Below are 13035 nucleotides of genomic sequence, written 5' to 3' on the forward strand. Positions count from 1 at the left end.
CCGGCGACCAAGCAGACACTCAGTAAGTGGATAGTTGAGACTATCTCTCTGGCTTATGAGACCACTGGACGGCCTTCACCTATCGCCGTCAGGGCTCATTCTACCCGGGGTATGGCAGCCTCTAAGGCCTTGTGGCTAGGGGCTTCAATGCAGGATGTCTGTGATGCGGCAGGCTGGTCCTCTCCGCTCACATTCGTTCGGTTTTACGAGTTAGATGTTGGTGCTACGCCTGGAGCCCAGGTGCTCATGTCTTAAGCTGTGCGCGTTTTTACACACAGACAGGCATTTGGTAGTATGGTGTTTTGGTACATCGTTCCCATAGCGTAGCTTCGGCGACGCAGCTCGAGTTCCCTCGAAGGGGAACGTCTCGGGTTACGAATGTAACCATTGTTCCCCGAGAAGGGAACGAGACGCTGCGTCTCCCTGCCATACTCCCTGCATCCCTGTCTCGCCTTGCTTCGGCACAATTTAGCTGAAGTTGGCTTGCTGGGTGCTCTTTTTATAGCTTCCTGGTTCCCACGTCACCCGCCTATGACGTGTCACTTGACCATTGGACTGATTTGACATACGTGCTTCAGACGCAATCACGCAGAGGGCGTTCCCATAGCGTAGCTTCGGCGACGCAGCGTCTCGTTCCCTTCTCGGGGAACAATGGTTACATTCGTAACCCGAGACGTTATCTTATAAATACATAGAACACTTTATTTAACTCCTCTATGTCTCCATAGTTTTACTTAGTGTTGCAAAGTAAACATGACAACCAAGTACAGTCAACAAAACAGTTTTCTATATTATATTCAGGTAGAGAAGTTTTTATATGAATTGGCAGTCTTCATTCAACCTCATCGAGAGAGAGAGAGAGAGAGAGAGAGAGAGAGAGAGAGAGAGAGAGAGAGAGAGAGAGAGAGAGAGAGAGAGAGAGAGAGAGAGAGAGAGAGAGAGAGAGAGAGAGAGAGGAGAGAGAGAGAGGAGAGAGAGAGAGAGAGGAGAGAGAGAGAGAGAGAGAGGAGAGAGAGAGAGAGAGAGAGAGAGAGAGAGAGAGAGATATGGCAGAACACAGACCAGGAAAGAGAAAAAATAGCATTATCTTTAGTAAAACAGTAAATGAGATATGAACACATGACCCGAGTGCTCAATAAACCTCACTGAATGATGATGATCTCAAAACACAGTAACCAGCTTTTTCCTATCTTTACCTTTTGCAGGAATGACAAGCTTCAAGCTACTTTTAAGAAAAATATTGAGTAATTTTAAGCTTTAGTCGGACAGAGATGAGTGAAGGTATGTTGTATTACTTACCTGTATTAATAAATAAATTATATACCAAGGACATCTTATCCAATCAACAGCTAAACTTGGGACTTCATCTATAATCACAGGGATTTAAATCTTGACTAGCACTTCCTTATTATTACCTACAGAATTAGAGAGAAAAGGGTCTTACTTTCATCCCTTTAATCTCAGTTATCCGACTCAATGTTGCTCACCTGAAGAGTTTGCAAAAATATATTTACTTAACCTGATATATTTTGAGAACATCGTGGCTTGCTTTGTTTTTTTCTGATGGTGTATATCACCATCTTGTTTCTCATTGATTAACAGCAATGACAATTTGCATTTTAAAATCTTTATTTTGCATTTATTGTGATTTCTTCCATCAAACATAATTCCAATTAAGCATCACTGTTGTTACAAATTTACACAGAAGTACACTAACGTATAAGGAGTGCATTTCTAACCACCACATTTGTATGAAGAGAGCTGGAAAAATAGTTTTTAGCATTCAAATCTTCTGATATCCAACAAACCACAACAGCAGAATGAAGACGATTGCAGCAACCCAGACAATCACTGAAAGATATCACAGAATATTCTGGCAGTGATATAACAAACATCTCAACAAACAGTCTTAAAAGTTTATGAGAAGAGAGGAAGATTTAGCCTTTAATTCTCAATGTCTCCTCTCTTAAATCATCTGCTCTAACACAAACCGGCTGTGACTATTTCAAGCATTAAAAACAGACTTACTTTAACTGAAATGCAAGTTTCTGCAGCATACAGATTTTCCCATTCATTTATAAGTATTCAAATAACCCAAATACAGTACAGATCTACACCAGTGCAAACACATAATCATGTTTAAATATCATTTTAAGACTTCTATGTAAAGAAAACACGGCTGCCCTTGAGAAAGTTGTCATATCCCATTACAATTAAAGCTTAAAGCACTCCTGACCAACATCACAGACTAAAGTAAAAACTCGCATGTGCCTCCAAATTCATTTACTAACAGATTTAATGTCTGCATGATTCTCCTACTACTGAATGCATGTAGATTGATGCCGTGAAGAGATCCAGTCGATCCAAAGGTGTGTGACACTGAGCAGAGGGAGCGTCTGTGGTGTCTGATCATCCAGTCTGCACTAACAGTCAACTGTTTTCAGTGCAAACCTTCATTATACCACAGTTCACCGTCTCACTGAACAGAGAAACCCATCTGGTGACCTGCGGAGGAGAAAACAACATCAAATACTGAAATTGTGTTGAGTTATGGATGGCAAGATGTGAAGTGCAGTGCTTTTTAATCCTCCTCACCGTACATCGTCAGAAAAAAAGGTTTAACACTGTACTTTTTCTGTTGCTGGGGTGGTACCCTAAGAAACCGTTTGCCTTACCTTTACAGGTTTCCTTGCCTTACCTTTACAGGTATACATACATAACATAATACAATATTTGTAATACAAAATATTTTTTTGGGTACATTACTGTACCGTAATAATCTTTAGTGTACCTTTAAAAGTACTAGGGATGCCACAATACTCAATATAAAATTTAAACTTTCGGTTCGACCCCCACGGTCCAATACGTGCATGTGAATTGCAATTGTTCAGTTTATCCATCCAAATCTGTCCGTTTTATATTCACTGCACGTTGGTTCCAGTGTGAGTGCCCGCATGATCTGCGCACTGGGATATATAACTTAAACGCCTTACAGGGAGTTGATATCCGGTCACTATGCGCTAGCTGTTAGCGTTTAACTCTGCTTGCAATGCAGCTGTCAGATTTTATTCGCACACAAACAACATGGTGATCACGAATGGAGAAGTCGGACAACAAAAAGAGGCTTAAATCTGTGGATTAATTATTTGCACAAGTAGATTATACAACATCAGTGTAAAGATCCAAATTCCCGTGGAGCAATACAAATGACACTAATTTGGGGTTTGTTATTGCCGCAAACATGCATCATTTACCTCAAACACATCTTCCATGCAAGTTGAAAAGTTTAAGTCAAGAAGAGAATTCGCATGTTGAGTTAAATCCTAGAAGTAATCTTGATTGAGGAACGCATTTTTGGTTTCTACACAGCACAGAATGATGTTGGACTTAACAGTAGTGCAGTAAGGTATAGGCTTCATTTACAATGTTAAGTTTAATTTACTAAGTACAGGTATATAAAATGGCCAATTTATGTTAACATGTGTTTATTTTGAAAATGTAAGAATTCACATGTTCCCCAGTTTGAATAGGATATCATTATATTTCTTTATTTAATTATATCTTATATTATTTTATCAATACACTAAAAATGTGTAAGATGATTTTTGCATTTACATAAAATAAAGAGAATTGCAATTAAAACCAGCAATTTGCTACTTAACATCTCACTGTTCCTGTTACCTAAGCATAGAATAATTAAACACTTTAATAGGTCAAGCCATCAGAACCGAACCGAAAACTGTGGAGAAGAACCGAAAATTGAATAGAACCATGGACAAACTGTATTGTTGCATCCCTAAAAAGTACAAATCAGATCCTAAGGGTGTAATATTGTACCCCAAAAGGCACCCCCTCAATTCAAACACTGTATAGGTGTTCATATGGTTTGCTATTTCGTCAAATGTAATTATGTTTATACATTTATAAGATTAAAAAGCTTAATTGTCCAAATACTGTTTTACTATATATTTAAATTGAAATAAAGTAAAATAAACAGAACAAAATATATAAATCAAAACATATCTAAGCCTAGAATATAATGTGATATAAACACAGTTTTATCACTCACTTGTCTCTAAGCAACAACTGCTTTATGGTGAATGAAAGTTCAGCTTGTCGACCTGATTCATTTTAAGGTGATTATCCAATATCTGGAAAAGCTCCTGAATGTTGGGCACATATCCTGATTGCAACTTGGACCAAATAGGTACATCTAAAACAGAAAGCAAGTAACATTTCTGTGACAAACATACATGGTTCATTTAATTACTTACAAGTAAGCTTTAACTCGCCAAGAGAAATGTTTAATTAAAACACATTACCGTTCAATGAGATTTCAAAAGCTCCAGTGGAGAGGAAATGAGTCTCCAACATGTTACTGATGAAGAAAACCATAAGACAGGAGAATATCTGTAATGCAGACACAACAACTGTCAGAAACATTTCATAACTATGAGGATGAATCTTCATGTGAATATTGACTTGACTTTAATTGCAACGTAAAAACAAATGACATTGTTGGTTGAAATTATTTTGTCTTTATTACACAATGCTAACATTGCTCATCTCAACTGACACAAACACAGTTCAAGTTTATCTTTGTCTTCAATTTTGGCATAATCAAATCAAAGTCAAATTTGTTTTGAACAGATGTTTATCTTGAACAAAAAAGACATAAACATTACCTTATTCTCCTGTCCCCAAAACCATATTCTTGGAGTGTTCATTCCAAACATTTGAAAAGGATTTTGTCCCGTCACAATCAAGGCAATGGCAAGCAATTTGAAGTAGGAGATAAAATTTGCAAGGTATCTAGAGAAGACACGACTCAGGATTACTGGCAGAATTAAAATCTTTGTCACTGGTATGGGCTTTGATAACATGGGACTGATTCCATAACATTTTGGTAAAGCAGACTCACTTGTTGATAGATTTGGGAGGGTAATTCTCTCCCTCGATTTTGATGTCCGGGTACAGCTGGTTTATGGACCGGGAGTACTCCTGGAACACCTTACTGTACCCTCAGGAGATACTAAACAAATGAAAACAAAGATAGTTAAATATAGTAGTGTTACTAAAAACTGCACAAACTCAACTGTCCTATCAAAGCACTGAATGTGAAGCTTGATCAAATTGTTAACTTTTATAATTTATGTGCCAAATTCTTTATCCACAAACAAAATGGCTGAAATCCCACCTGTATTTTCCACTCTTTCTTACTGAAATTAGATCTATTGTTTCAATTTTCAAAGACTTTTAAGACACTATTTTCGAAATACTATGATGATTTATTTAAATATGATGCACTTTTCTAACTCATTTTTTAACTTATAACTTGATATTTTCTTTCTGTGTTGTTATTACAGCTGTCTGTGATACAACGTTTTTCTTTTCCTGAATTTAAAATTAAAATGATTATTAGTCATTGAACAATTAAGTTTGTTGTCCTTGTCAGATGTTATTACTGTAATTTTAATTTATTTAATTTGTATTTTAACTATATGTACTCCTTTGGCATTACTCTCATGTTACTGTTTATCAAACACTTATAAAAAAAGAATTTGAGAGTCAGGAAATAAGGAAAAATAAAATGCATATTATAAAAAACACCTGTTGTTGGGGTCTCTCAAAAGCAATTATTAATAGCATAATGTGGGCAATTTTAAATAAATTCATTTAATGTACTACTACATTAACAAACGCTTCTGTGTTGGAAAACAAAACTCCCTGTCTGGTAAAATCAGAGCATTTATTGAAACGTTGTGGACAATCATGAAAATCTGACTTTTTCCATGTTTAAGTGCTACAATTGGGTCCACATTGCTTTTATTAACCTAGAAAATAAGAAAAAGACCAACCCAGTAACTTAGTTTTGGTAAACCATTCTCTGCAAGCATGTGAAAAATTAGGTTATTAAAATGTGGTTCCCCTAGTGATGTCAGAAGGGGATCTGATTTTAATATTACCACATCTTAATCTGCACTATCCAACCACTACACTGCCATTTAGTGCAGAGATCAGCTCATTTGCATTTAAAAAACCCACCCAAAAATGGCACATTTTTGCTCAGCAAGTGTCATTTTAACATGTTATAATAAATTATCTATATGGTATTCTGAGCTTAAACTTCACATACATACTCTGGCGACAGCGAAGATTTATTTGACATCTTAAAAAAGTCTTGTGAAATGGCTCCTATCTTTAAACCAATCTATAAACTATCTTTATAAAATGATTTGGTAGGTTGAGAAAAACACTAGAATGCATACTATTTTACCTCTCCTTACTAAGTATATGCAAGGGTAACGTTAGGTAAAATAGCTTTAATGTAGCTGGTTTATGATAGTCATGTTGGTCTTCCGGTTTAGCTGTTAAATTGAATTTAGCTGAAAGGTCAGCTGATTTTCCAGTTAATCCTTTAAAACCAGCCTGCTAAACAAGTTTAACCAGCTAAAACCAGGCTAGAAGACCCACTAAGTTACAACCAGCTTAGGATGATTTCAGTCTTTTCATCAGTGATTACATTCGCCGAACTAGCATGCTAACGTAATCGGAAAACCGTACAAACACCTCAACTAAACATAAATTAACCTCTCACCAGAACTGGAACTTGAGTACCGGCCCGGTGTACATTTTGGGTTTGTTGTGTCTCTGTGTGTTTACGTCAGGCTCCAGAAAGCTATCGGGCCCGGTACTGTCCTGTTGAGTCATGCTGCTGCTCCGGCCCACATAAATATCCTTAACCGTGACTGCAGTAAACAGCAGCAGGGCCGTTAATATACCCGTCTGACTATATTCGGCCATCTCTGGCCCTCCAGCGCCAGAACCGAGCGAACGGTCCTGATACTGACCAGAAACAGCTACTGCTAGAGCTACACGAACCAAGTGAAGCAGGATACAGCGATAGCGAACAACGCCTTCATTCAGATTTCAAAATAAGAGTCCCATATTACCAAAAGTATGAAAACTGTGCCATCTACTGGTTTTATGATGTATATTCCTAACAACATCGTATTCTATTTAGAGCTACTACAAAAATATACACGAGTCAAAATACAACCAAACAGGATATTTGAAGTTATATATATTTTGCTGTGATTTGGTTCTAAAATGACAAAAAGATGTTTTGGTGAAACAGATAAAATATGAAGTGTGGACACTAAAGAGTTTATTTCCAGTTACAGTGAAAACTAGGAAGTCAGTAAAGATATAAATCAAGCATTACACAATCTGTGAACCCCATATATTCACCTCAGTCATTTGTTTTCTATCATATTAAGTGTTAATGTAATACCGTATGCACGGGCTCATTGACCCGGCCATCTGTAAGTAATACAAATACTGTTAAAAATAATAAACTGATCTTCAATAACTTTGTGATTTTGAGAAAACAATAAACAGTCGCTCTCTGGGCAATATCAAGTGTCATCATGTTAAATTTACTCTTCAATTTATGTACAAAAATTATAAAAAATAAAACTATGTAAATTTCGTTTAAAACAAACCAATAAAACGTTTCAATGCTTTTGTGCAATTTAATTTGTTACTCAAAATCAAACACACACATTGCACACAACACATAATGGCACAAATCAAAAGGATAAGGCTTTAATTTCTTCAGCAGATATACTGTAAGGCCAACACTGTTAAAATAAGAAAACAAAACCGAACAGAACAGACAATGTAGCACTGGTTAGAGGTAATACAACAACAACAACAACATTAAAAAAAACGTACAATCACACATTATTTTAACTAGAAACACTTAATGCATCTAAAAAATACTGGTTTGTCTGAATAAATAATGCAAGTTTGCTTTCATAGATTGTTAAATGGTTTTGCCCTTGGAAGAACAACTTTAAGCTGGTGAAATATTAATGTGATGGTAAGTATTTAGCTGCTACATAAAACCTTCTACCATACTTGCATGGAAACAAGTTTATACTTGCTTGCAAGGTCCAGGAGCTTTATCTGATTACATTACACATTTTATTGGATTCCTAACTATGCCACTCATAACATACAGTATCCTTTTATAAAGTGAATCAGTTTCAATTGTCTAATAAATCAGCAGTTAGTATGGGTTAATGTATTTATGAACGTATGTATTTAAGTCTTTGAAGTCACTAGCGACAGTGAACATTTAATAAATACCTATGTTATAAGGCATAGACTCAAAACAATTGTGTAAAACTGAACACACTGCATATGGACTGCTTCAAAAGATTCAGAATGTCATGTCTTATTGCACGTAATGACATCTTGAGTTGAAATGCTGATGGGTGAATCCAAGTAAATGTGACACAACAAAATGAATGGAAATCCACAAAATGTCACATTTCTTAACCTTTTAAAGATTAGTTAAAGTGTGCCCTGAATTAAGAACAAGAAATTTAACACCACTCTTCCACACTGTAAAAAGTTGGATCAATTTGAAAAATAAATACCTAAAATACTTTTAAAAATTGGTAAAACCTAAAAAATGTATTTTTCAACTTACATTTTTTTAGTTAAAAGTGTTTTTTCACTTAAAAATACAAGTTTTTTAGGTGTTACCAATTTAAGTTTTTTTTTTTAAGTTGACCCAACTTTAACTTTTTACAGTGTACACATTGGCAAATTTCCTGAAAGCATCCCAATCAAATCCAAAATAGAAATATAGTGCAAATTATAAACCGGCAGGTAATTTCTTTTTGCAAAGGATGTTTTGCATTGTGACATTTTTTCATGACAAATAAGCAGATTGCCCCCCATGATCTTAATCATAATTTATCCTGATGTCCTACTTTTGTGCTTTTTGCGATGATTCACATTGGACTCTTGATATTGTAACATAGTAAAAACTCATGTTGGTCATGTCTTTTAATCAGCATAAAGACAGAATAATGAATAGTTTATTAAAATAACATTATCTTTACACTACAGTAATGTGAATGAGTGCTTAGTTGTCATGAAAATAATATTATTATGCAAAAAAAACCTTAATGGTCAAAAATGTCTTCGTTTTTTAAGTAAAATATAATGTCTTACTTCTTCCTTTGGATGTTTAAAGAGCAATACTTGAACTTAAGTTCTTGACAGGTGTCATAAGATTTACCCTTATGGCGCTGTTTCTGTTAGTGATGGTGTAATAGAGAAAAACAGGTAAAATTATAGACACATACAGAGAAAGGTCACAGAGCAGCTGTCATAAAGTAAAATGTCTTTAGTTGCAGGCACATTCTTTCATCAGTGTTAATAATCTCACAGTTTACGGTCCTCAGCACAGGCAGTTGCTTTTAGGGTCAGGTTGATGGCTCAGCCTTACTCTGCCATCTTCTCTCTCTACATCTCTGTAGATCAACGACTTTTGTGCTTTCAGACGACACGCCAGGCACATGAAAATTGAGTCCACGTTCTGACTCTCCTTTGGATCTTTGGCTGACGTTTCGAAAAGCAGCATGTTATGGGCATCTGCAAACTTCAGGGCAGTGTTGGACGGCACCTGGATCTGGTCAATTAGATCACATTTATTGCCCACCAGTACACGAGGCACAGCGGATGAGACCCCATGCCCGTTACACTCCTGGATCCAGGTCTTTAGGTTCTGGAAAGAGGCTATTTTTGTGACATCGTACACAAAGACTATTGCATGCACGTTGCGATAGTAGTGCTCAACCATGCTCTTCCGAAATCGCTCCTGTCCTGCTGTGTCCCATACTTGCACCTGTTAGAAAAGAAACATGGCATGAACATATTGCAGGTGCAGTAGTTAGGGAAGGGGTAACAAGTAAGCCATAATAAAGAAACATGTAAACAAAACAATAATAACCCTTAGATGCATGATGTACTCTAAAGTGGGCATCATAAAAAGCCATTTGCACTATTTATATTGTGAAACTGTACATCCAAACAACAATGGCTGAAGGTCTTTAACTATTCATAATTACCCTCTTATGTTATTGTGATTTTTATTTATGACAATAAATTCAAAATGTCTGACCATGTACTTCTGTATCTCTTTCACAATGGACAGATGTGTCATATTCTCCAAATAGGTTTCTTTTGACAGATATCCAAGTCCTTAAAAACACGGCAATGTCTTTATTATGTAAAAACCATAACTAATGTAAGATCTTTGCTTGTATTGTAAATGCTGTCTATGTGTGTATTTATGTACATTCATACTTAATATAATATTAATGTCTTACACAAATGTTGTTAAAAAATTATACAATTGTATTGCAATTGGTATTTGCTAGTAAATAAACTGTATTAAAATTCCTAGATATAGTGTCTATGAACCTTACATTGCAAATATACAGTACAATTCACTACAGTTAATGCTACAGATATACATAGATTAAAGTATACCACGTTATTTACTGCAGTTTATTAATTCACTAGTTCATACTACAGAATACTATAGTATAGCGGAGTGTAACAGTTACTATAGTAAACTACAATATACCATATTTTACTTCATTTTATTATAGTATATGCTAAAGCATACCACAGTATTGTTTATGTGGATGCTGAATGATACCATGACCAATAACATGATAGCAGGTGGCTATTAAAAGCATCAGACTGCATTGACAACCCATTCATTTAATTGAAGAGTTCATAACGCGTATATGGAAAAATCAGCAAAGCTGTCAACGAACTAAAACATCCTTACACCACGTGCAATGACAAACAGTACATGGCATTGATCAGAAAGTAAACAGTGAGCTTCTGGTGTCAGACATTTACTGAAACACACACAATACAATCGTGTTACTCGGCCTCTGAGAGAGACGACACTGTAACAACAACACTCCCACCTTTATTTTTTCTCCCTCGATCTCCACGGCTTTTTCTCTGAAGTCCACGCCGATGGTGGCTTCGGTTTTACAGGGGAAAGATCCGCCGGTGAAGCGGAAGGTTAAACAGGTCTTGCCCACATTTGAGTCGCCGATGACAATGATTTTAAAGATTCGCGTCTGGACGCTGTGATCCAGGGACGAGCTCAGGTCTAGAGATGATGTGAGGTTTGCATGGCGCGAGCTTACCTCTCTGCTTTCTCTTAATTCATTTGCCATATCGGTGAGATGATGCACCGAGCCTTGTGTTCACTGGACCGGCAGTGACGATGATGATGATGGGGGAAGGGGTGGCACACTCCCTTTGCAGATGCTCCGAGTTTACATAGAGACTGATGAGAGTATGACAGCATGCATATTTAATATTTTCCTAATAGACAGATTTATTGTTGACTGTTTTTATGTGACAAAATGAGATTGCATTTTTACCAGTTTATGTACCCAAAGTTTATGTTTCAGATCAGGAAATATTATCATTTATTATTACATTTATAGAGTTAAATAATTTATGTTTTAATCAACTTTATTAGATGTTTTATAAAAGTCCTTATACTGTCTATTTATGTAGTGGTAGCATTGCATGCATTGAATCCACAGCATAAAAATCTGTTGTGTCAAATGCATTGTGAAGTAAAGTGCAAGGGTTGTGGGTTTGACTCCTTGAGAACACACTTACTCTCTCTCTCTCTCTCTCTCTCTCTCTCTCTCTCTCTCTCTCTCTCTCTCTTGCACACACTATGAAATTATATACTATTGTATTTTTGCTTTAAATCTACAGTATAAGCTCTATGCACTGACCATGTCACTTTTTTAAAGGGAAAGTTCACCAAAAATTAAAATTCGGTCATCGTTTACATGCACCACAATAAAGTGATAATAATGTGATTTTGTCAATATTGCGATTATACTTTACCCAAAAAATGACGTCACCCATTGGTTTGTGAAAAAACAAAAATGTGTAAAGAGGCGGAATATGGGTGAAGCTGAGGTGGTTGGTTGTTGAAACCACTCCCGCCTAGCTCGATTCTAGTGACAGCAGTGGCTGTTCAACCATCACTCAAACAGCCACGCCCTTAATTATGTAGACTTTTAAAGGTGCTGTATGTAATTTACAGCGGCCTCTAGCTGTGATGTTTCAGATTGCAACCAATAAGTTTACAAGCGCGTGCTTGAACTCATAAGCGACGGCCAGACTGAGATGTAACACACCGGAGAAAGCATCACACAACATGCTGGAAATTCAGGTAAATAGTCCTTTAGGGTCGTTGCTTGCCACACTGTGCGATCAATATCGTAGTTAAGTCCATGTCACACTGTATAATCTCAGTTTCTATCAATGTCAGACTGTACGAGTTTAAAGACTTTTAAAAAGCGGACCCACGCAGACAAACGCGTCCGCAGTTTTACGTCATCGATCGACGACGGCTGGGCAAACACGCTAAAGTGAGGCTAGCAAACTGAAACAACATCTAAAAAACTAAAGCACATAATCTAAATATATTTGACATGCTTTGTAATAATGTTAGCTTACCTGTCCAAAAGGATGAAAGCCAACTCCGGATCCGTTTTTATACCCAAAACAAAGCTGAGGTTTCTCCATAATTCAAATGCCCTGCCAATGCTAATCCGTGTTTTTGTCCGAAGTTGATCCGATTCACGTTTGGCCTTACGAGCTTCAGCAGATAACTTTTTTCTTCACAATATGTGGAGTTTGTGTTGTGCTGGGAGCAGGTCGTTTCAGTCTGTTATCAGTGTCGTCGCTGTTGAGCACAAAGTCAGTAGACGAGGCGAGAGGCTCGGGAGCGCGCGTGCAGGTGACGTCACTGGATTTCGCGCCAAATCCAGCCCGGTACTTTCACATAAAAATAATAATATTTTTTTCAAAGGTAATAGCAAATCCCACAAAGTGGATCATTTTAATGTGAGATTACAACCCCTTCACACAAAGGCAATTGAAAAGGGATTAGTTTAAGTAGAAACACTGCGGACAGCTCCTTTAAGGTTAAATATAATTTAAATGGATGAGTTACAAAAAAAATTCACCCCCCTCACAGTTGTCATGAAGGGCAAAATTGGCTAAACAGACCAAAAACACTTTTTGTACCAGGCTGTAAAAATATTATTTCCTACTGTAAAGTTGGGCAAGTTAACTCCCTTTTGGAGCCAGCCTCAAGCGGCCAGTCAATGAAAT

The 13035-nt window shown here is 36.7% G+C and overlaps 2 protein-coding genes across 2 annotated transcripts; both read right to left on the minus strand.

The window, feature by feature from the left end:
* Nucleotides 1–1611: 1611 nt before the first annotated feature.
* selenot2 (selenoprotein T, 2) lies at nt 1612–6917 on the minus strand. The gene is made up of 6 exons (XM_065267963.2): nt 6599–6917; nt 4922–5032; nt 4686–4812; nt 4323–4410; nt 4070–4213; nt 1612–2505 (listed from the first exon to the last, which is right to left on the minus strand). Exons 1-5 carry the CDS (start codon nt 6802–6804, stop codon nt 4092–4094), a joined length of 654 nt encoding a protein of 217 aa, XP_065124035.1. The 5' UTR covers nt 6805–6917; the 3' UTR covers nt 1612–2505; nt 4070–4091.
* A 234-nt stretch (nt 6918–7151) lies between these two features.
* rab33a (RAB33A, member RAS oncogene family) lies at nt 7152–11192 on the minus strand. Its single transcript, XM_065267962.2, has 2 exons — nt 10806–11192; nt 7152–9706 (listed from the first exon to the last, which is right to left on the minus strand). Exons 1-2 carry the CDS (start codon nt 11061–11063, stop codon nt 9260–9262), a joined length of 705 nt encoding a protein of 234 aa, XP_065124034.1. The 5' UTR covers nt 11064–11192; the 3' UTR covers nt 7152–9259.
* Between the last annotated feature and the right edge of the window lie 1843 nt (nt 11193–13035).

The sequence above is a fragment of the Paramisgurnus dabryanus genome, chromosome 16, assembly GCF_030506205.2.
Source record: "Paramisgurnus dabryanus chromosome 16, PD_genome_1.1, whole genome shotgun sequence".
Classification (NCBI taxonomy): domain Eukaryota; kingdom Metazoa; phylum Chordata; class Actinopteri; order Cypriniformes; family Cobitidae; genus Paramisgurnus; species Paramisgurnus dabryanus.

What these genes read in the sequence shown, in the direction of transcription:
- rab33a (XM_065267962.2), bottom strand. Translation starts at nt 11,063, where the DNA reads ATGGCAAATGAATTAAGAGAAAGCAGAGAGGTAAGCTCGCGCCATGCA. An exon ending in TCGAGGGAGAAAAAATAAAG is followed by an intron (nt 9,707 to 10,805) that starts GTGGGAGTGTTG and finishes CTTTTCTAACAG; the next exon opens with GTGCAAGTATGGGACACAGC.